General features: G+C 62.4%; 1 protein-coding gene across 1 annotated transcript; it reads right to left on the reverse strand.

Annotated features, from left to right (window-relative positions):
• Window positions 1-10,695: 10,695 nt before the first annotated feature.
• Window positions 10,696-16,341, reverse strand: LOC129200495 (BCL-6 corepressor-like protein 1). Its single transcript, XM_054811812.1, has 3 exons — window positions 14,524-16,341; window positions 13,331-13,480; window positions 10,696-11,915 (listed from the first exon to the last, which is right to left on the reverse strand). The coding sequence occupies exon 3, from the start codon at window positions 11,821-11,823 to the stop codon at window positions 10,714-10,716; it is 1,110 nt and encodes a 369-aa protein (XP_054667787.1). The 5' UTR covers window positions 11,824-11,915; window positions 13,331-13,480; window positions 14,524-16,341; the 3' UTR covers window positions 10,696-10,713.
• Window positions 16,342-20,057: the final 3,716 nt, after the last annotated feature.

A 20,057-nucleotide genomic window follows, 5' to 3' on the forward strand; every position in this document is an offset into this window, starting at 1 on the left:
CTCGGCTCACGGCAGCCCCTGCACACCGACTGCCGGCAGCCGGTTCCGGGGAGGGGCCGTGGCGCTGCACTGCGCATGCGCGGCGCTGCCGCTGCAGTACCGACATTTGGTCGCTAGGCGGCAGGACCGAGCGAGCATGCGCTGTGCGCTGCGTGAGGGGCGGGGCTTGGCGTGCGTCGGGGGCGGAGTTTGCGTGAGGGGCGGGGCTTGGCGTGCGTCGGGGCGGAGTTTGCGTGAGGGGCGGAGTTTGCGTGAGGGGCGGGGCTTGGCGTGCGTCGGGGCGGAGTTTGCGTGGGGGCGGGGCTTGGCGTGCGTCGGGGGCGGAGTTTGTGTGGGGGCGGGGCTTTGGCGTGCGTCGGGGCGGAGTTTGCGTCGGGGCGGAGTTTGTGTGGGGGCGGAGTTTGCGTGAGGGGCGGGGCTTGGCGTGCGTCGGGGGCGGAGTTTGTGTGGGGGCGGAGTTTGCGTGAGGGGCGGGGCTCGGCGTGCGTCGGGGCGGTGTTTGCGTCGGGGCGGAGCTTGCTTGAGGGGCGGGGCTGGGCGTGCGTCGGGGGCGGAGTTTGCGTCGGGGGCGGAGTTTGCGTGAGGGGTGGTGCTTGGCGTGCATCGGGGGCGGAGTTTGCATCGGGGGCGGAGTTTGCATGAGGGGTAGTGCTTGGCGTGCGTCGGGGCGGAGTTTGCGTGAGGGGCGGTGCTTGGCGTGCGTCGGGGGCGGAGTTTGCGTGAGGGGCGGAGTTTGCGTGAGGGGCGGTGCTTGGCGTGCGTCAGGGGCGGAGTTTGCGTGAGGGGCGGGGCTTGTGTCAGGGGCGGAGTTTCTGTGAGGGGCGGTGCTTGGCGTGCATCGGGGCGGAGTTTGTGTGAGGGGCGGAGTTTGCGTGAGGGGCGGGGCTTGGCATGCATCGGGGTTGGAGTTTGCGTGAGGGGCGGGGCTTGCGTGAGGGGCGGGGCTTGGCGTTCGTCGGGGGCGGAGTTTGCATGAGGGGCGGGGCTTGGCGTGCATCAGGGGCGGAGTTTGCGTCAGGGCGGGGCTTGTGTGAGGGGCGGAGTTTCTGTGAGGGGCGGGGCTTGGCATGCATCGGGGCGGAGTTTGTGTGAGGGGCGGGGCTTGGCGTGCATCAGGGGCGGAGTTTGCGTGAGGGGCGGTGCTTGGCGTGCATCGGGGCGGAGTTTGCATGAGGGGCGGGGCTTGGCATGCATCAGGGGCGGAGTTTGCGTGAGGGGTGGGGCTTGGCGTGCATCTGGGCGGAGTTTGCATGAGGGGCGGGGCTTGGCGTGCATCAGGGCAGAGTTTGCAGAGGGGCGGAGTTTGCAGAGGGGCGGAGTTTGCAGAGGGGCAGGGCTTGGCTTGCTTCAGGGGTGGAGTTTGTGTGAGGGGCGGGGCTAGGCATGCATCAGGGCGGGGTTTGCATGAGGGGTGGGGCTTGGCATGCATCAGGGGCGGAGTTTCTGTGAGGGGCGGAGTTTCTGTGAGGGGCAGGGCTTGGCTTGCTTCAGGGGCGGAGTTTCTGTGAGGGGCGGAGTTTCTGTGAGGGGCGGGGCTTGGCTTGCTTCAGGGGCGGAGTTTCTGTGAGGGGCAGGGCTTGGCATGCATCAGGGGCGGAGTTTGCATGAGGGGCGGGGCTGGGCGTGCATCAGGGCAGAGTTTGCTTCAGGCACGGGGCTTGGCATGCATCAGGGGGCGGAGCCAAGAAGCATCACTTTTGGATCCCGGGGATGCGAGCAATGTGACCTTGTTGAATACGTTAATACCCCCCAACACACCTCCTCCCCTGCCCCTCGCCCCCCGCAAAGGAAGCACCAACGCAGCCGGCACGGCAAAAGAGACCGCAAGCGTTTATTCAGTCACACACAGAGCCGGTCCCGGGAGAGACTCCGCACCGGGGCTCGGGGCCCGGCCCTGGGGCACCTCGGCTGTCCTACCCAGAGCCACGCTCGCCAGTCCGGCGTGGAACAGACACACGGTCGGTCCGTCAGGCTGCTGGAGAGCTGGGCTGCTATGTGCAGGCTGCCGCCAAAACCGAGGAGCCAGCTGCAGGACGCTGGCTGAGAGGAGAAAAGGGGCAGCCAGCTGGATGGGGGGGGGGCGGCGGCGAGCGAGAAAGCACGAGGCAAGGAAAGGGACAGCGAGTGAAGGACGGGGACGGGGAGCCTGACAGAGAGGGAGGAAGAAGCGGCAGGAAGAGAGGCAGCGGGACGGCGACCGACAAACAAGGACGGGGAGCGGGACAGAGAGGCAGAAACGACCCTGGGCGGGCAGCGCCACGGCGAGGGAGGAAAAGAGAATAAGGGCAGGGAGCCGGACCGAGAGGTACGGCGAGGGACAGCGGCACGGGGAGCAGGACAGAGCAACAGAGAATAAAAAAAGGAAGCGGGAGCGAGAGAGAAGCGGGCTGGGGAGCAGGGAGAAGGAGAGCGCAACAGAGGGAAAGAGGACCGGGGAGCGGGACGCTGGGGCAGAGTGAGAAAAAGAGGGGCAGGGAGCAGGACAGAGGGGCAGAGAGACAAAAGAGGGAGACGAGGACTGGGCAGAGGGGAGAGAAAGACGGGGGCAAGGAGCAGAGACACAAAGGTGCCAGGAAAAGGACGGTCAGATGGAGCGAGAAACAGGGTCGGGGAGCAGGACAAAAGGACAGAGAAAAAGGCGAGGAAGAAGGAAGGAAGGATAAAGGTGGGACAGGGAACGGGACATACGCAGCGAAACAAAGCAGAACAGAGAAGAGAGGACAGGGATTGAGGAACACAGAGAGACACGCAGACTGGTACACAGAGACGGCGAAGGTAAGCAAAACCAGCGACAGGCAGGAGGACCTGGTTCTGACACCCCATCGCTCCCGATGTCGCTTCCACGGCCTCAAAAAACGCGACGTGCCGCAAGACAAGAGAATGGGAGAGTGAAAGCAAAGGCACGGGAAACTTAACGCTCTTAGTAATTTCACTGAGCATCACAGCTTACACTTACTCAATGTCTTCCGGTGTCACGGGATGAGGTACAACTGATTTCGTCTCCGTATCTCTGGACAGAGCTTTTCTCATATCGGGGGGGGGGGGGGGGGAAAGAAAAAAAAAAAAAGATATTCTAAGACGACAGTCCTTGCACAAAGCCACGTTCAGCGAATTCTCTATTACAATAAGGTCGTTTCTAACCCAGAAGATTTCACAGAATCATAGAGTATCTCAAGTTGGAAGGGACCCATACGGATCGCCGAGACCAAGCCCCCGCTCCACGCGGGACTACCTAAAACTAAACCGTGCGACTAAGAGCATCGTTCAGACGCTCCTTGAACTCCTGACAGGCTCGGTGGCTGCGACCGCTTCCCTGGGGAGCCTGTTCCGCGACTGACCGACCGCCCTCTCAGTGAAAAGCCTTTTCCCAACGTCCGGTCTGAACTTGCCCTGACGCAGCTTCGTCCCGTTTCCTCGGGTCCTAGTGCCGGTCACCGGAGAGAGCGGAGGTCAGCGCCTCCCCCTCCGCCGTCCCCCTCGAGGAAGGTGTAGACTGCAATGAGGTCACCCCTCGGCCTTCCCTTCTCCAAGCTGAACAAACCAAGTGACCTCAGCCGCTCCCCCTAAGTCTCGCCTCGGAGACCTCTCGCCATCTCGGTCGCCCTCCTCCGCGCACGCTCCCAGAGCGTTGTTCGGCGGCACCGCTCTCGACTGGAACCTAACGCTGCACGTAACTCAACTGAGCGGAAAGGAAATGACGGGCTAAAGGGACAAATACATGATTTAAGGCAGCCGCAACGATGGCAGATGTCTGTCCGGAGCCCTTCTATTTATTTCACAGCGCTCCTGCGTATCAAACGAACGGTACCAGAGCAGAAAAGGTATACGGCGTGGCCACGTTACCCCTCGGGGAGGACGGCGAAAGGAGAGAAGATCTAGAAAGAGGAAGCAGCTGGTACTTCACTTTTGGTAACAGAATTAACATCAACATGTTCCTTCCCTTTGAAATTGAAAACGCCACCCAATTCTCTGCCACTGTTGACCACCGACACTTGTAAATTTCTACTGAAACAGCTGAGGAAAACAAAGTTTCAGGTCCCTGGCTAGGGGAAGAAGCCAGGCAAGTGCCGCCGTTCCTTCCCCCCGACAGCACTAGCAAAAAAAACCAGCCGCTGGGGGCGAGCATTCCTCCGAAAGAAAAATCAGGTGAGAAACCGCGTTTTTATTTTCAGCTTACCTACAGGATAAATGTCTTTGTAGTTGTTTCTGCCACAGATGCTACAAAACACGTAAACTGCACAAAGATTAAGTTTTGTAACTGATCTAAGGTTCAGTACGAAAAGCTACCTAAAGGAGTACGCAAAGTCCCACTCATCAACAATCATCTGACCCTGTTTCACATTACACAAAAAAAAAAAAAAAAAAAAGTAGTAATGCTAATCACACAGACAAGCCCAGGAACCCTCAACATGAGAATCTTTCCATTCAGCCGGAGGCAGAACGAGTACTTACCACGGGCATCCTCATCTGGCTCTCCGCTGCTAGCAGAGCGGCACGCCAACGCTGTCCGGTACACGCCGTAGTACGCCTAGTTGCTTCTACGTATTTTCCGCCGCCTGATTTGATACTCTCACAAAGAGATCGACGAAAAAGCCACCCTTTCTTTGAAAAAATAAAAACCAAAACCACACTGTTATGGAACGGTAGGCGAACGTATTTCTAAATCATAACCCACGGCTTGCAGGCAGACCAAGAGCAGCTCTGACGATGCGGTACGCTCATCAAACATCTTTCACGCCGGAATAACAGATGTACTCCTTTACCACGGGACGCAGCCGGCACAGGGACAAATTTCATGCTGGTTTTGTCACACGACCGTTCTTCTGCACCAGCCAGTGGGTTCCGAATTAAGGACGGGACAGGCTAAACGCTCACACGAGCCTCCTATCCGTAAGAAACTATTAAAAATAGAAAAAAAAACTTCCACGTTTTAGATCGCGTTGCCTTAGGGACTGCCTCCGTCAAAGCCTGCCTGTTGGGGGGGGTGGGGGGGGGGGCGCGTGTGCGCGCACGCACGCGCGTGAGGCGTGGAAATCGGTCGCAGAATTCAGTTGCCTAACGAGAGACGGCCCTTCTCCTCGCAAGGCAAACGTTTCAAAACGTCGTACTCTTTTCCGATTTTACCGGCTGGTACTGGGGTTGCCCTACCAGCATGAGTTGGGGACCCGTCCCTCTGGGTCCGTGCGACGCCAAATTAAATATTCTGCAAGTAACCGAGCAGGAGATGGAAAGTAAGCTAAGATACTCTCTGCCGTACAACGTTTGTTCGCCATCGTCCCCGAGGGAATCGCACAAAGCCCGCGCTTGCTGAACCGGTAGGTCGGAGGCCCTACGGGAAACGGCGCTGACGTCTCGCCAAGCTCTTCTCCTGTCAAGAAGAGGACCTTTTCTGCGGCATCCCTATTGGCGTTCGGCCTGCTTTCGGCTCATTCTGGCAGGTCAGCTTTCAGAGAAAGCCTGAGATTTCAAACCGCCAAGCAACATTCACGATTCTTGCGCTCTGACTACGGGGAATTTCAGCGAATCGGAACGCTACTTGGAGCCACGTTCCGGGTCTGTTTCGCCGCAAACCAAATATCTAAGCCACGGACCGGGCGCCCGTCGAAAAATTACTTTAAAAGGTTAAAGACAAGCACAGCACTCACTTTTCTGAAATTTCTTCCGGTAGCGCCATCAATTTAGCGGCCGAACCCAGCCGTCGAAATTCCGGTGCAACGGAGCGAGCAGGAACGCGTCCGTGCCGCTCTTCCCCGGCCACGGAGCCTTCCGCTCTACCCGTTACTGCGAACGTACGGAGCATCGGCGCAGCAGCACCTGTGGAATAACGCACCGCCCACAGCTATACAGAAGAAGAATCCGAGACGACGGTAGAAGACCCCAGACCAAAAGTCGCCGCGGGACTAAGGGACGCGCGGACAGCGCGCGAGGGGCGGGTGTCCGGGACCCAAGCGTGGAACGGCCCCGGGATTTCTTTGTTCCGGGTCCCTCTCTTTGGAGGCGCCCCGCCCGGGCCGATCCCGCTGCTGCACCTTTCAGTTACGTTAATTATTTTACAAAATCCGACACCCGGAGACTGCTGCCGGAAGCCTCGGGTCGAGCCCGAAGGAGGAGGAGGAGGAAGCGCGCCCGAGAAGAAGCGTGCGCGCGACACCGTGAACGGGGTGCGAACGCTGGGGCGGCAGCTGCTCCTCCTCAAACAGAGACAGAGAGAGAAAGAAGAGGGGGAAAGCCACAGGGTACAGAGGGCGGAAGTGGAAAAGAGGGGCCGGGAGCCGGACAGAGAGAGGTGCAGAAAGAGGCCGTCGGAAGGGAAGGGACGGGCTGCGGGGCAGAGGGGGACTTGCCAGCGCCAGGTTCGCGGTTCCACCCGATAATCGTAAAGGTCTCTGCCAACCTCGACGATTCGGTCGCTTTAAAAAACAATCGGGATCTCGAGGCGGACCGAGAGAGAGACGGAGAATATAAAAACGGTCGCGGCTAAGAGGGCAGAGAGGGAGGAATCGCGAGACGGGGAGAGGCAAGCCGGGCAGGGGAAAAAGTCCCGACAGGCTTCTGCAGTGACAGGGAGGAATTGAAAATTCGAGAGAGGGAGCTGGACAGAGAGAGAGACGGGGAAAGGTAAGACGGTGGCGAGCTACCGGGCAGAGAAGCAGAGTTTAAAGCCGGGGACCGGGAGAGGGACAGAGAGGGAAGGAGAAAGGAACGAAGGGCCGGGCTGCGGGGCAGACAGGGAGGAAGGAAGAAAGAAAGAAAGAGGGACAGGGAGCCAGACGAACCGCGACGGGGAAAGAAAAAGGTACCGACGGGCTAGGAGGCAGAGAGGGGAGACTTTAGAAAAACAGGGACGGGGAGCGAGACGGAGAAAAGGAACCGTAGCGACGGGTGCCGGGACAGAGAGGCGGGCCTTCAAAACGAGGGGCAGGGAAGAGGCTCGAGAGGGACGGAGAAAGAGAGAGACTCACGACGACTCGCTACGGAGCCGAGAAGGAAGACCTCGAACAACAGGAACGAGGAGCCGCACAGAGAGCGCCAGAGACGGCAGAAATACCGACGGGCTACAGGACCGAGGGGGAGGAATGCAGAAACAGTGGCTGGGGGCCGGACAGAGAGACAGGGAGAGAGAGAAGGAAACAATAGCCACGGGCTACGGGGCAGAGAGAGCGAGGACCTGAAAAAGGTGGGGACAGGCAGCCCGTCAGAGCGAGATGGAAAAAGAACCTAGCGGGGAGCAGAAAGCAAACCACGGCGGGGTGGGAAAGCGAGGGGGGCAGAGGAGGGCCCGCGACGCAGAGGAGAGGCGATGGGGCCCCGCGGGCCCAGGACTCACCGCAGCTCTGGCTCTCGGCGCTGCCGGGAGAGCTTGCCAGCGCAGACGCTTCTTTCTCCTGCTCTCCGCCTTTCCTTTGCTGTCACTCCGGTCGCTCGGCTGTCCTCCGCCTAAGAGAATACACGGGTGTCTTACAGCTCCGAGGAGACGAGTCTGCCTAGATGAGTAGCCTGCCTCCCTCCCTCGGTACGCGGCCGCACCGTGCTTTGGGTTACGCGTGGCGACCCTGCGGTGCCCGTCGGCAGCCTGACCTGCCGCGGAGCGCAACGAGGGATCTTTCCTCACCCGGCGAGGCAGGCGCTCTCTTGCCTGCAGCGGGAGGCAGCTGCCGGCCGGAGAGCCTTCCATCTCTTCTTCTTCTTCTTCACCTTTCTCTGGCCATTCCAGCTTCCCTTAGGGCAGCTCCTGTCCACGGCCGGTAAGCGCTCCGCCGCCTGTCCCTTTTCGCCCCCACGCCACGAGGCGAGCCAGGCCAGGCACAGGCGAGGCGGCTGCAGTCGACGGCATCCCCAAGGGAGGGACGGGCAACCACGTCCTCAGCGCGGCCTGGGAGAGGGAAAGAAAAAGCAGCGGCCGTTACTACCGGAGGTCGGCCCTGGCCGGAGACCCTCCTCCTTCTGCAGGGGCTCCCGGAGACGCCGCTCTTTCCCCGCGCTGCTGCCGCTGCCGCTGCCGCCAGCACCCCCGTTCAGGAAGAAAGCGGCACAGGCGAGGGCCAGCTTGCCGCCTTCACGCCAGGGCTCGGGGGCGGCCTGGGGCTGCCGGACAGGCTTCCGGAGAGTCCGACCGGTAGCGCTCGTCTCGGGACACCGGGCAACGCCTCACCGCACGAGCGCGCGCTCTCTCGTAGCACGGCCGCACCGCTGCTCGGGAGCGGCTGGAAGCCTGCAGAAAACCACTCGAAACCGGCAAAAAAACCCCAACCTCGCGCTCCTGCGAGAGCAAGTCGGGCTGTCCGGCAGCCCCGTCCGCGAAAACGACGCCTCCCGGCACGCACTGGCAAGCGCCGCGTGGCAGCCGTTAGAGTGCCGTAAGACTACACTTCCCGGCGTGCTCCGGGGAGCCAATATGGCCGACCAGCAGCCGCGTGCCCCAAGACTGCAACTGCCGGCGTGCCGCGGGAGGCAGCCTTCCACGCTTCCTGACCCTGCGGGGACACCGTCCCGTGCCCTCACCCCAAAGCCGACTCACCCGAAAGCCCCGCCGAGCCGCGACGGCAGCCCCGAGCTCCGCAGCGCGGCTCCGGGCTGGACCCCCCCCCCCGCCCCCGCCTCCCCTCAGCCACCTCCGAAAGGCGCGGACGCCCGCCGGCTCCGGGCAGCCCCCGCCGCCCGGCTCCGGACGGTCTCCCCGCCCGGTTCCGACACGGCGCGCACCCCCCCCACCCGCCGCGCGGCTCCGGGCAGCCCCCCTCCCCTCTGTGACACGGACCCCGCCGCCCCCCCGCCTCTCCTCGGAGGCGGCACCGCTGCCGCCGCCCTCCTCGGGGCTTTCCCCGGGACCCGCCGGTCCGTCCCGCTGCCCCGCTCACCTTCTCCCTCCGTGCAGCCGCAGCCCGGCGATGCCTCCGCTCCTCCCTCGGCTCACGGCAGCCCCTGCACACCGACTGCCGGCAGCCGGTTCCGGGGAGGGGCCGCGGCGCTGCCGCTGCAGTACCGACATTTGGTCGCTAGGCGGCAGCACCGAGCGAGCATGCGCTGTGCGCTGCGTGAGGGGCGGGGCTTGGCGTGCGTCGGGGGCGGAGTTTGCGTGAGGGGCGGGGCTTGGCGTGCGTCGGGGCGGAGTTTGCGTGAGGGGCGGAGTTTGCGTGAGGGGCGGGGCTTGGCGTGCGTCGGGGCGGAGTTTGCGTGGGGGCGGGGCTTGGCGTGCGTCGGGGGCGGAGTTTGTGTGGGGGCGGGGCTTTGGCGTGCGTCGGGGCGGAGTTTGCGTCGGGGCGGAGTTTGTGTGGGGGCGGAGTTTGCGTGAGGGGCGGGGCTTGGCGTGCGTCGGGGGCGGAGTTTGTGTGGGGGCGGAGTTTGCGTGAGGGGCGGGGCTCGGCGTGCGTCGGGGCGGTGTTTGCGTCGGGGCGGAGTTTGCGTGAGGGGCGGGGCTGGGCGTGCGTCGGGGGCGGAGTTTGCGTCGGGGGCGGAGTTTGCGTGAGGGGTGGTGCTTGGCGTGCATCGGGGGCGGAGTTTGCATCAGGGGCGGAGTTTGCATGGGGGTAGTGCTTGGCGTGCGTCGGGGCGGAGTTTGCGTGAGGGGCGGTGCTTGGCGTGCGTCGGGGGCGGAGTTTGCGTGAGGGGCGGAGTTTGCGTGAGGGGCGGTGCTTGGCGTGCGTCAGGGGCGGAGTTTGCGTGAGGGGCGGGGCTTGTGTCAGGGGCGGAGTTTCTGTGAGGGGCGGTGCTTGGCGTGCATCGGGGCGGAGTTTGTGTGAGGGGCGGAGTTTGCGTGAGGGGCGGGGCTTGGCATGCATCGGGGTTGGAGTTTGCGTGAGGGGCGGGGCTTGCGTGAGGGGCGGGGCTTGGCGTGCGTCGGGGGCGGAGTTTGCATGAGGGGCGGGGCTTGGCGTGCATCAGGGGCGGAGTTTGCGTCAGGGCGGGGCTTGTGTGAGGGGCGGAGTTTCTGTGAGGGGCGGGGCTTGGCATGCATCGGGGCGGAGTTTGTGTGAGGGGCGGGGCTTGGCATGCATCAGGGGCGGAGTTTGCGTGAGGGGCGGTGCTTGGCGTGCATCGGGGCGGAGTTTGCATGAGGGGCGGGGCTTGGCATGCATCAGGGGCGGAGTTTGCGTGAGGGGTGGGGCTTGGCGTGCATCTGGGCGGAGTTTGCATGAGGGGCGGGGCTTGGCGTGCATCAGGGCAGAGTTTGCAGAGGGGCGGAGTTTGCAGAGGGGCGGAGTTTGCAGAGGGGCAGGGCTTGGCTTGCTTCAGGGGTGGAGTTTGTGTGAGGGGCGGGGCTAGGCATGCATCAGGGCGGGGTTTGCATGAGGGGTGGGGCTTGGCATGCATCAGGGGCGGAGTTTCTGTGAGGGGCGGAGTTTCTGTGAGGGGCAGGGCTTGGCTTGCTTCAGGGGCGGAGTTTCTGTGAGGGGCGGAGTTTGTGTGAGGGGCGGGGCTTGGCTTGCTTCAGGGGCGGAGTTTCTGTGAGGGGCAGGGCTTGGCATGCATCAGGGGCGGAGTTTGCATGAGGGGCGGGGCTGGGCGTGCATCAGGGCAGAGTTTGCTTCAGGCACGGGGCTTGGCATGCATCAGGGGGCGGAGCCAAGAAGCATCACTTTTGGATCCCGGGGATGCGAGCAATGTGACCTTGTTGAATACGTTAATACCCCCCAACACACCTCCTCCCCTGCCCCTCGCCCCCCGCAAAGGAAGCACCAACGCAGCCGGCACGGCAAAAGAGACCGCAAGCGTTTATTCAGTCACACACAGAGCCGGTCCCGGGAGAGACTCCGCACCGGGGCTCGGGGCCCGGCCCTGGGGCACCTCGGCTGTCCTACCCAGAGCCACGCTCGCCAGTCCGGCGTGGAACAGACACACGGTCGGTCCGTCAGGCTGCTGGAGAGCTGGGCTGCTATGTGCAGGCTGCCGCCAAAACCGAGGAGCCAGCTGCAGGACGCTGGCTGAGAGGAGAAAAGGGGCAGCCAGCTGGATGGGGGGGGGGGCGGCGGCGAGCGAGAAAGCACGAGGCAAGGAAAGGGACGGCGAGTGAAGGACGGGGACGGGGAGCCTGACAGAGAGGGAGGAAGAAGCGGCAGGAAGAGAGGCAGCGGGACGGCGACCGACAAACAAGGACGGGGAGCGGGACAGAGAGGCAGAAACGACCCTGGGCGGGCAGCGCCACGGCGAGGGAGGAAAAGAGAATAAGGGCAGGGAGCCGGACCGAGAGGTACGGCGAGGGACAGCGGCACGGGGAGCAGGACAGAGCAACAGAGAATAAAAAAAGGAAGCGGGAGCGAGAGAGAAGCGGGCTGGGGAGCAGGGAGAAGGAGAGCGCAACAGAGGGAAAGAGGACCGGGGAGCGGGACGCTGGGGCAGAGTGAGAAAAAGAGGGGCAGGGAGCAGGACAGAGGGGCAGAGAGACAAAAGAGGGAGACGAGGACTGGGCAGAGGGGAGAGAAAGACGGGGGCAAGGAGCAGAGACACAAAGGTGCCAGGAAAAGGACGGTCAGATGGAGCGAGAAACAGGGTCGGGGAGCAGGACAAAAGGACAGAGAAAAAGGCGAGGAAGAAGGAAGGAAGGATAAAGGTGGGACAGGGAACGGGACATACGCAGCGAAACAAAGCAGAACAGAGAAGAGAGGACAGGGATTGAGGAACACAGAGAGACACGCAGACTGGTACACAGAGACGGCGAAGGTAAGCAAAACCAGCGACAGGCAGGAGGACCTGGTTCTGACACCCCATCGCTCCCGATGTCGCTTCCACGGCCTCAAAAAACGCGACGTGCCGCAAGACAAGAGAATGGGAGAGTGAAAGCAAAGGCATGGGAAACTTAACGCTCTTAGTAATTTCACTGAGCATCACAGCTTACACTTACTCAATGTCTTCCGGTGTCACGGGATGAGGTACAACTGATTTCGTCTCCGTATCTCTGGACAGAGCTTTTCTCATATCTGGGGGGGGGGGGGGGGGGGGGAAAAAAAAAAAAAAAAGATATTCTAAGACGACAGTCCTTGCACAAAGCCACGTTCAGCGAATTCTCTATTACAATAAGGTCGTTTCTAACCCAGAAGATTTCACAGAATCATAGAGTATCTCAAGTTGGAAGGGACCCATACGGATCGCCGAGACCAAGCCCCCGCTCCACGCGGGACTACCTAAAACTAAACCGTGCGACTAAGAGCATCGTTCAGACGCTCCTTGAACTCCTGACAGGCTCGGTGGCTGCGACCGCTTCCCTGGGGAGCCTGTTCCGCGACTGACCGACCGCCCTCTCAGTGAAAAGCCTTTTCCCAACGTCCGGTCTGAACTTGCCCTGACGCAGCTTCGTCCCGTTTCCTCGGGTCCTAGTGCCGGTCACCGGAGAGAGCGGAGGTCAGCGCCTCCCCCTCCGCCGTCCCCCTCGAGGAAGGTGTAGACTGCGATGAGGTCACCCCTCGGCCTTCCCTTCTCCAAGCTGAACAAACCAAGTGACCTCAGCCGCTCCCCCTAAGTCTTGCCTCGGAGACCGGTCGCCCTCCTCCGCGCACGCTCCCAGAGCGTTGTTCGGCGGCACCGCTCTCGACTGGAACCTAACGCTGCACGTAACTCAACTGAGCGGAAAGGAAATGACGGGCTAAAGGGACAAATACACGATTTAAGGCAGCCGCAACGATGGCAGATGTCTGTCCGGAGCCCTTCTATTTATTTCACAGCGCTCCTGCGTATCAAACGAACGGTACCAGAGCAGAAAAGGTATACGGCGTGGCCACGTTACCCCTCGGGGAGGACGGCGAAAGGAGAGAAGATCTAGAAAGAGGAAGCAGCTGGTACTTCACTTTTGGTAACAGAATTAACATCAACATGTTCCTTCCCTTTGAAATTGAAAACGCCACCCAATTCTCTGCCACTGTTGACCACCGACACTTGTAAATTTCTACTGAAACAGCTGAGGAAAACAAAGTTTCAGGTCCCTGGCTAGGGGAAGAAGCCAGGCAAGTGCCGCCGTTCCTTCCCCCCGACAGCACTAGCAAAAAAAACCAGCCGCTGGGGGCGAGCGTTGCTCCGAAAGAAAAATCAGGTGAGAAACCGCGTTTTTATTTTCAGCTTACCTACAGGATAAATGTCTTTGTAGTTGTTTCTGCCACAGATGCTACAAAACGCGTAAACTGCACAAAGATTAAGTTTTGTAACTGATCTAAGGTTCAGTACGAAAAGCTACCTAAAGGAGTACGCAAAGTCCCACTCAACAACAATCATCTGACCCTGTTTCACATTACAAAAAAAAAAAAAAAAAAAAAAAAAGTAGTAATGCTAATCACACAGACAAGCCCAGGAACCCTCAACATGAGAATCTTTCCCTTCAGCCGGAGGCAGAACGAGTACTTACCACGGCCATCCTCATCTGGCTCTCCGCTGCTAGCAGAGCGGCACGCCAACGCTGTCCGGTACACGCCGTAGTACGCCTAGTTGCTTCTACGTATTTACCGCCGCCTGATTTGATACTCTCACAAAGAGATCGACGAAAAAGCCACCCTTTCTTTGAAAAAATAAAAACCAAAACCACACGGTTAAGGAACGGTAGGCGAACGTATTTCTAAATCATAACCCACGGCTTGCAGGCAGACCAAGAGCAGCTCTGACGATGCGGTACACTCATCAAACATCTTTCACGCCGGAATAACAGATGTACTCCTTTACCACGGGACGCAGCCGGCACAGGGACAAATTTCATGCTGGTTTTGTCACACGACCGTTCTTCTGCACCAGCCAGTGGGTTCCGAATTAAGGACGGGACAGGCTAAACGCTCACACGAGCCTCCTATCCGTAAGAAACTATTAAAAATAGAAAAAAAAACTTCCACGTTTTAGATCGCGTTGCCTTAGGGACTGCCTCCGTCAAAGCCTGCCTGTTGGGGGGGGTGGGTGGGGGGGGCGCGTGTGCGCGCACGCACGCGCGTGAGGCGTGGAAATCGGTCGCAGAATTCAGTTGCCTAACGAGAGACGGCCCTTCTCCTCGCAAGGCAAACGTTTCAAAACGTCGTACTCTTTTCCGATTTTACCGGCTGGTACGGGGTTGCCCTACCAGCATGAGTTGGGGACCCGTCCCTCTGGGTCCGTGCGACGCCAAATTAAATATTCTGCAAGTAACCGAGCAGGAGATGGAAAGTAAGCTAAGATACTCTCTGCCGTACAACGTTTGTTCGCCATCGTCCCCGAGGGAATCGCACAAAGCCCGCGCTTGCTGAACCGGTAGGTCGGAGGCCCTACGGGAAACGGCGCTGACGTCTCGCCAAGCTCTTCTCCTGTCAAGAAGAGGACCTTTTCTGCGGCATCCCTATTGGCGTTCGGCCTGCTTTCGGCTCATTCTGGCAGGTCAGCTTTCAGAGAAAGCCTGAGATTTCAAACCGCCAAGCAACATTCACGATTCTTGCGCTCTGACTACGGGGAATTTCAGCGAATCGGAACGCTACTTGGAGCCACGTTCCGGGTCTGTTTCGCCGCAAACCAAATATCTAAGCCACGGACCGGGCGCCCGTCGAAAAATTACTTTAAAAGGTTAAAGACAAGCACAGCACTCACTTTTCTGAAATTTCTTCCAGTAGCGCCATCAATTTAGCAGCCGAACCCAGCCGTCGAAATTCCGGTGCAACGGAGCGAGCAGGAACGCGTCCGTGCCGCTCTTCCCCGGCCACGGAGCCTTCCGCTCTACCCGTTACTGCGAACGTACGGAGCATCGGCGCAGCAGCACCTGTGGAATAACGCACCGCCCACAGCTATACAGAAGAAGAATCCGAGACGACGGTAGAAGACCCCAGACCAAAAGTCGCCGCGGGACTAAGGGACGCGCGGACAGCGCGCGAGGGGCGGGTGTCCGGGACCCAAGCGTGGAACGGCCCCGGGATTTCTTTGTTCCGGGTCCCTCTCTTTGGAGGCGCCCCGCCCGGGCCGATCCCGCTGCTGCACCTTTCAGTTACGTTAATTATTTTACAAAATCCGACACCCGGAGACTGCTGCCGGAAGCCTCGGGTCGAGCCCGAAGGAGGAGGAGGAGGAAGCGCGCCCGAGAAGAAGCGTGCGCGCGACACCGTGAACGGGGTGCGAACGCTGGGGCGGCAGCTGCTCCTCCTCAAACAGAGACAGAGAGAGAAAGAAGAGGGGGAAAGCCACAGGGTACAGAGGGCGGAAGTGGAAAAGAGGGGCCGGGAGCCGGACAGAGAGAGGTGCAGAAAGAGGCCGTCGGAAGGGAAGGGACGGGCTGCGGGGCAGAGGGGGACTTGCCAGCGCCAGGTTCGCGGTTCCACCCGATAATCGTAAAGGTCTCTGCCAACCTCGACGATTCGGTCGCTTTAAAAAACAATCGGGATCTCGAGGCGGACCGAGAGAGAGACGGAGAATATAAAAACGGTCGCGGCTAAGAGGGCAGAGAGGGAGGAATCGCGAGACGGGGAGAGGCAAGCCGGGCAGGGGAAAAAGTCCCGACAGGCTTCTGCAGTGACAGGGAGGAACTGAAAATTCGAGAGAGGGAGCTGGACAGAGAGAGAGACGGGGAAAGGTAAGACGGTGGCGAGCTACCGGGCAGAGAAGCAGAGTTTAAAGCCGGGGACCGGGAGAGGGACAGAGAGGGAAGGAGAAAGGAACGAAGGGCCGGGCTGCGGGGCAGACAGGGAGGAAGGAAGAAAGAAAGAAAGAGGGACAGGGAGCCAGACGAACCGCGACGGGGAAAGAAAAAGGTACCGACGGGCTAGGAGGCAGAGAGGGGAGACTTTAGAAAAACAGGGACGGGGAGCGAGACGGAGAAAAGGAACCGTAGCGACGGGTGCCGGGACAGAGAGGCGGGCCTTCAAAACGAGGGGCAGGGAAGAGGCTCGAGAGGGACGGAGAAAGAGAGAGACTCACGACGACTCGCTACGGAGCCGAGAAGGAAGACCTCGAACAACAGGAACGAGGAGCCGCACAGAGAGCGCCAGAGACGGCAGAAATACCGACGGGCTACAGGACCGAGGGGGAGGAATGCAGAAACAGTGGCTGGGGGCCGGACAGAGAGACAGGGAGAGAGAGAAGGAAACAATAGCCACGGGCTACGGGGCAGAGAGAGCGAGGACCTGAAAAAGGTGGGGACAGGCAGCCCGTCAGAGCGAGATGGAAAAAGAACATAGCGGGGAGCAGAAAGCAAACCACGGCGGGGTGGGAAAGCGAGGGGGGCAGAGGAGGGCCCGCGACGCAGAGGAGAGGCGATGGGGCCCCGCGGGCCCAGGACTCACCGCAGCTCTGGCTCTCGGCGCTGCCGGGAGAGCTTGCCAGCGCAGACGCTTCTTTCTCCTGCTCTCCGCCTTTCCTTTGCTGTCACTCCGGTCGCTCGGCTGTCCTCCGCCTAAGAGAATACACGGGTGTCTTACAGCTCCGAGGAGACGAGTCTGCCTAGATGAGTAGCCTGCCTCCCTCCCTCGGTACGCGGCCGCACCGTGCTTTGGGTTACGCGTGGCGACCCTGCGGTGCCCGTCGGCAGCCTGACCTGCCGCGGAGCGCAACGAGGGATCTTTCCTCACCCGGCGAGGCAGGCGCTCTCTTGCCTGCAGCGGGAGGCAGCTGCCGGCCGGAGAGCCTTCCATCTCTTCTTCTTCTTCTTCTTCACCTTTCTCTGGCCATTCCAGCTTCCCTTAGGGCAGCTCCTGTCCACGGCCGGTAAGCGCTCCGCCGCCTGTCCCTTTTCGCCCCCACGCCACGAGGCGAGCCAGGCCAGGCACAGGCGAGGCGGCTGCAGTCGACGGCATCCCCAAGGGAGGGACGGGCAACCACGTCCTCAGCGCGGCCTGGGAGAGGGAAAGAAAAAGCAGCGGCCGTTACTACCGGAGGTCGGCCCTGGCCGGAGACCCTCCTCCTTCTGCAGGGGCTCCCGGAGACGCCGCTCTTTCCCCGCGCTGCTGCTGCCGCTGCCGCTGCCGCCAGCACCCCCGTTCAGGAAGAAAGCGGCACAGGCGAGGGCCAGCTTGCCGCCTTCACGCCAGGGCTCGGGGGCGGCCTGGGGCTGCCGGACAGGCTTCCGGAGAGTCCGACCGGTAGCGCTCGTCTCGGGACACCGGGCAACGCCTCACCGCACGAGCGCGCGCTCTCTCGTAGCACGGCCGCACCGCTGCTCGGGAGCGGCTGGAAGCCTGCAGAAAACCACTCGAAACCGGCAAAAAAACCCCAACCTCGCGCTCCTGCGAGAGCAAGTCGGGCTGTCCGGCAGCCCCGTCCGCGAAAACGACGCCTCCCGGCACGCACCGGCAAGCGCCGCGTGGCAGCCGTTAGAGTGCCGTAAGACTACACTTCCCGGCGTGCTCCGGGGAGCCAATATGGCCGACCAGCAGCCGCGTGCCCCAAGACTGCAACTGCCGGCGTGCCGCGGGAGGCAGCCTTCCACGCTTCCTGACCCTGCGGGGACACCGTCCCGTGCCCTCACCCCAAAGCCGACTCACCCGAAAGCCCCGCCGAGCCGCGACGGCAGCCCCGAGCTCCGCAGCGCGGCTCCGGGCTGGACCCCCCCCCCCGCCCCCGCCTCCCCTCAGCCACCTCCGAAAGGCGCGGACGCCCGCCGGCTCCGGGCAGCCCCCGCCGCCCGGCTCCGGACGGTCTCCCCGCCCGGTTCCGACACGGCGCGCACCCCCCCCACCCGCCGCGCGGCTCCGGGCAGCCCCCCTCCCCTCTGTGACCCGGCCCCCGCCGCCCCCCCGCCTCTCCTCGGAGGCGGCACCGCTGCCGCCGCCCTCCTCGGGGCTTTCCCCGGGACCCGCCGGTCCGTCCCGCTGCCCCGCTCACCTTCTCCCTCCGTGCAGCCTCAGCCCGGCGATGCCTTCGCTCCTCCCTCGGCTCACGGCAGCCCCTGCACACCGACTGCCGGCAGCCGGTTCCGGGGAGGGGCCGTGGCGCTGCACTGCGCATGCGCGGCGCTGCCGCTGCAGTACCGACATTTGGTCGCTAGGCGGCAGCACCGAGCGAGCATGCGCTGTGCGCTGCGTGAGGGGCGGGGCTTGGCGTGCGTCGGGGGCGGAGTTTATGTGAGGGGCGGGGCTTGGCGTGCGTCGGGGGCGGAGTTTCTGTGGGGGCGGGGCTTGGCGTGCGTCGGGGGCGGAGTTTCTGTGAGGGGCGGGGCTTGGCGTGCGTCGGGGGCGGAGTTTGCGTGAGGGGCGGGGCTTGGCGTGCGTCGGGGCGGAGTTTGCGTGGGGGCGGGGCTTGGCGTGCGTCGGGGGCGGAGTTTGTGTGGGGGCAGGGCTTTGGCGTGCCTCGGGGGCGGAGTTTGCGTCGGGGCGGAGTTTGCGTGAGGGGCGGGGCTTGGCGTGCGTCGGGGCGGCCTTTGCGTGAGGGGCAGGGCTTGGCGTGCGTCGGGGGCGGAGTTTGTGTGGGGGCGGAGTTTGCGTGAGGGGCGGGGCTCGGCGTGCGTCAGGGCGGTGTTTGCGTCGGGGGCGGAGCTTGCTTGAGGGGCGGGGCTGGGCGTGCGTCGGGGGCGGAGTTTGCATCGGGGGCGGAGTTTGCGTGAGGGGCGGGGCTTGGCGTGCGTCGGGGGCGGAGTTTGCATCGGGGGCGGAGTTTGCATGAGGGGTGGTGCTTGGCGTGCATCAGGGCGGAGTTTGCGTGAGGGGCGGTGCTTGGCGTGCGTCGGGGGCGGAGTTTGCGTGAGGGGCGGAGTTTGCGTGAGGGGCGGTGCTTGGCGTGCGTCGGGGGCGGAGTTTGCGTGAGGGGCGGAGTTTGCTTGAGGGGCGGTGCTTGGCGTGCATCAGGGCGGAGTTTGCGTGAGGGGCGGGGCTTGTGTCAGGGGCGGAGTTTCTCTGGGGGCGGTGCTTGGCGTGCATCGGGGCGGAGTTTGTGTGGGGGCGGAGTTTGCATGAGGGGCGGGGCTTGGCATGCATCGGGGTTGGAGTTTGCGTGAGGGGCGGGGCTTGGCGTGCGTCGGGGGCGGAGTTTGCATGATGGGCGGGGCTTGGCGTGCATCAGGGGTGGAGTTTGCTTCAGGGCGGGGCTTGTGTGAGGGGCGGAGTTTATGTGAGGGGCGGGGCTTGGCGTGCATCGGGGCGGAGTTTGTGTGAGGGGCAGGGCTTGGCGTGCATCAGGGGCGGAGTTTGCGTGAGGGGCGGTGCTTGGCGTGCATCGGGGCGGAGTTTGTGTGGGGGCGGAGTTTGCGTGAGGCGCAGGGCTTGGCGTGCATCGGGGCGGAGTTTGCAGAGGGGCAGGGCTTGGCTTGCTTCAGGGGTGGAGTTTGTGTGAGGGGCGGGGCTTGGCATGCATCAGGGCGGAGTTTGCGTGAGGGGCGGGGCTTGGCATGCATCAGGGCGGAGTTTCTGTGAGGGGCGGGGCTTGGCATGGATCTGGGCGGAGTTTGCATGAGGGGCGGGACTTGGCGTGCATTGGGGCAGAGTTTGCCGAGGGGCGGAGTTTGCGTGAGGGGCGGGGCTTGGCATGCATCAGGGCGGAGTTTGCATGAGGGGCGGGGCTTGGCATGCATCAGGGGTGGAGTTTCTGTGAGGGGCGGAGTTTCTGTGAGGGGCAGGGCTTGGCTTGCTTCAGGGGTGGAGTTTCTGTGAGGGGCGGAGTTTCTGTGAGGGGCAGGGCTTGGCTTGCTTCAGGGGCGGAGTTTCTGTGAGGGGCGGGGCTTGGCATGCATCAGGGGCGGAGTTTGCATGAGGGGCGGGGCTGGGCGTGCATCAGGGCAGAGTTTGCTTCAGGCACGGGGCTTGGCATGCATCAGGGGGCGGAGCCAAGAAGCATCACTTTTGGATCCCGGGGATGCGAGCAATGTGACCTTGTTGAATACGTTAATACCCCCCAACACACCTCCTCCCCTGCCCCTCGCCCCCCGCAAAGGAAGCACCAACGCAGCCGGCACGGCAAAAGAGACCGCAAGCGTTTATTCAGTCACACACAGAGCCGGTCCCGGGAGAGACTCCGCACCGGGGCTCGGGGCCCGGCCCTGGGGCACCTCGGCTGTCCTACCCAGAGCCACGCTCGCCAGTCCGGCGTGGAACAGACACACGGTCGGTCCGTCAGGCTGCTGGAGAGCTGGGCTGCTATGTGCAGGCTGCCGCCAAAACCGAGGAGCCAGCTGCAGGACGCTGGCTGAGAGGAGAAAAGGGGCAGCC

The sequence above is a fragment of the Grus americana genome, unplaced genomic scaffold (assembly GCF_028858705.1).
Source record: "Grus americana isolate bGruAme1 unplaced genomic scaffold, bGruAme1.mat scaffold_219, whole genome shotgun sequence".
In the NCBI taxonomy this organism is placed as follows: domain Eukaryota; kingdom Metazoa; phylum Chordata; class Aves; order Gruiformes; family Gruidae; genus Grus; species Grus americana.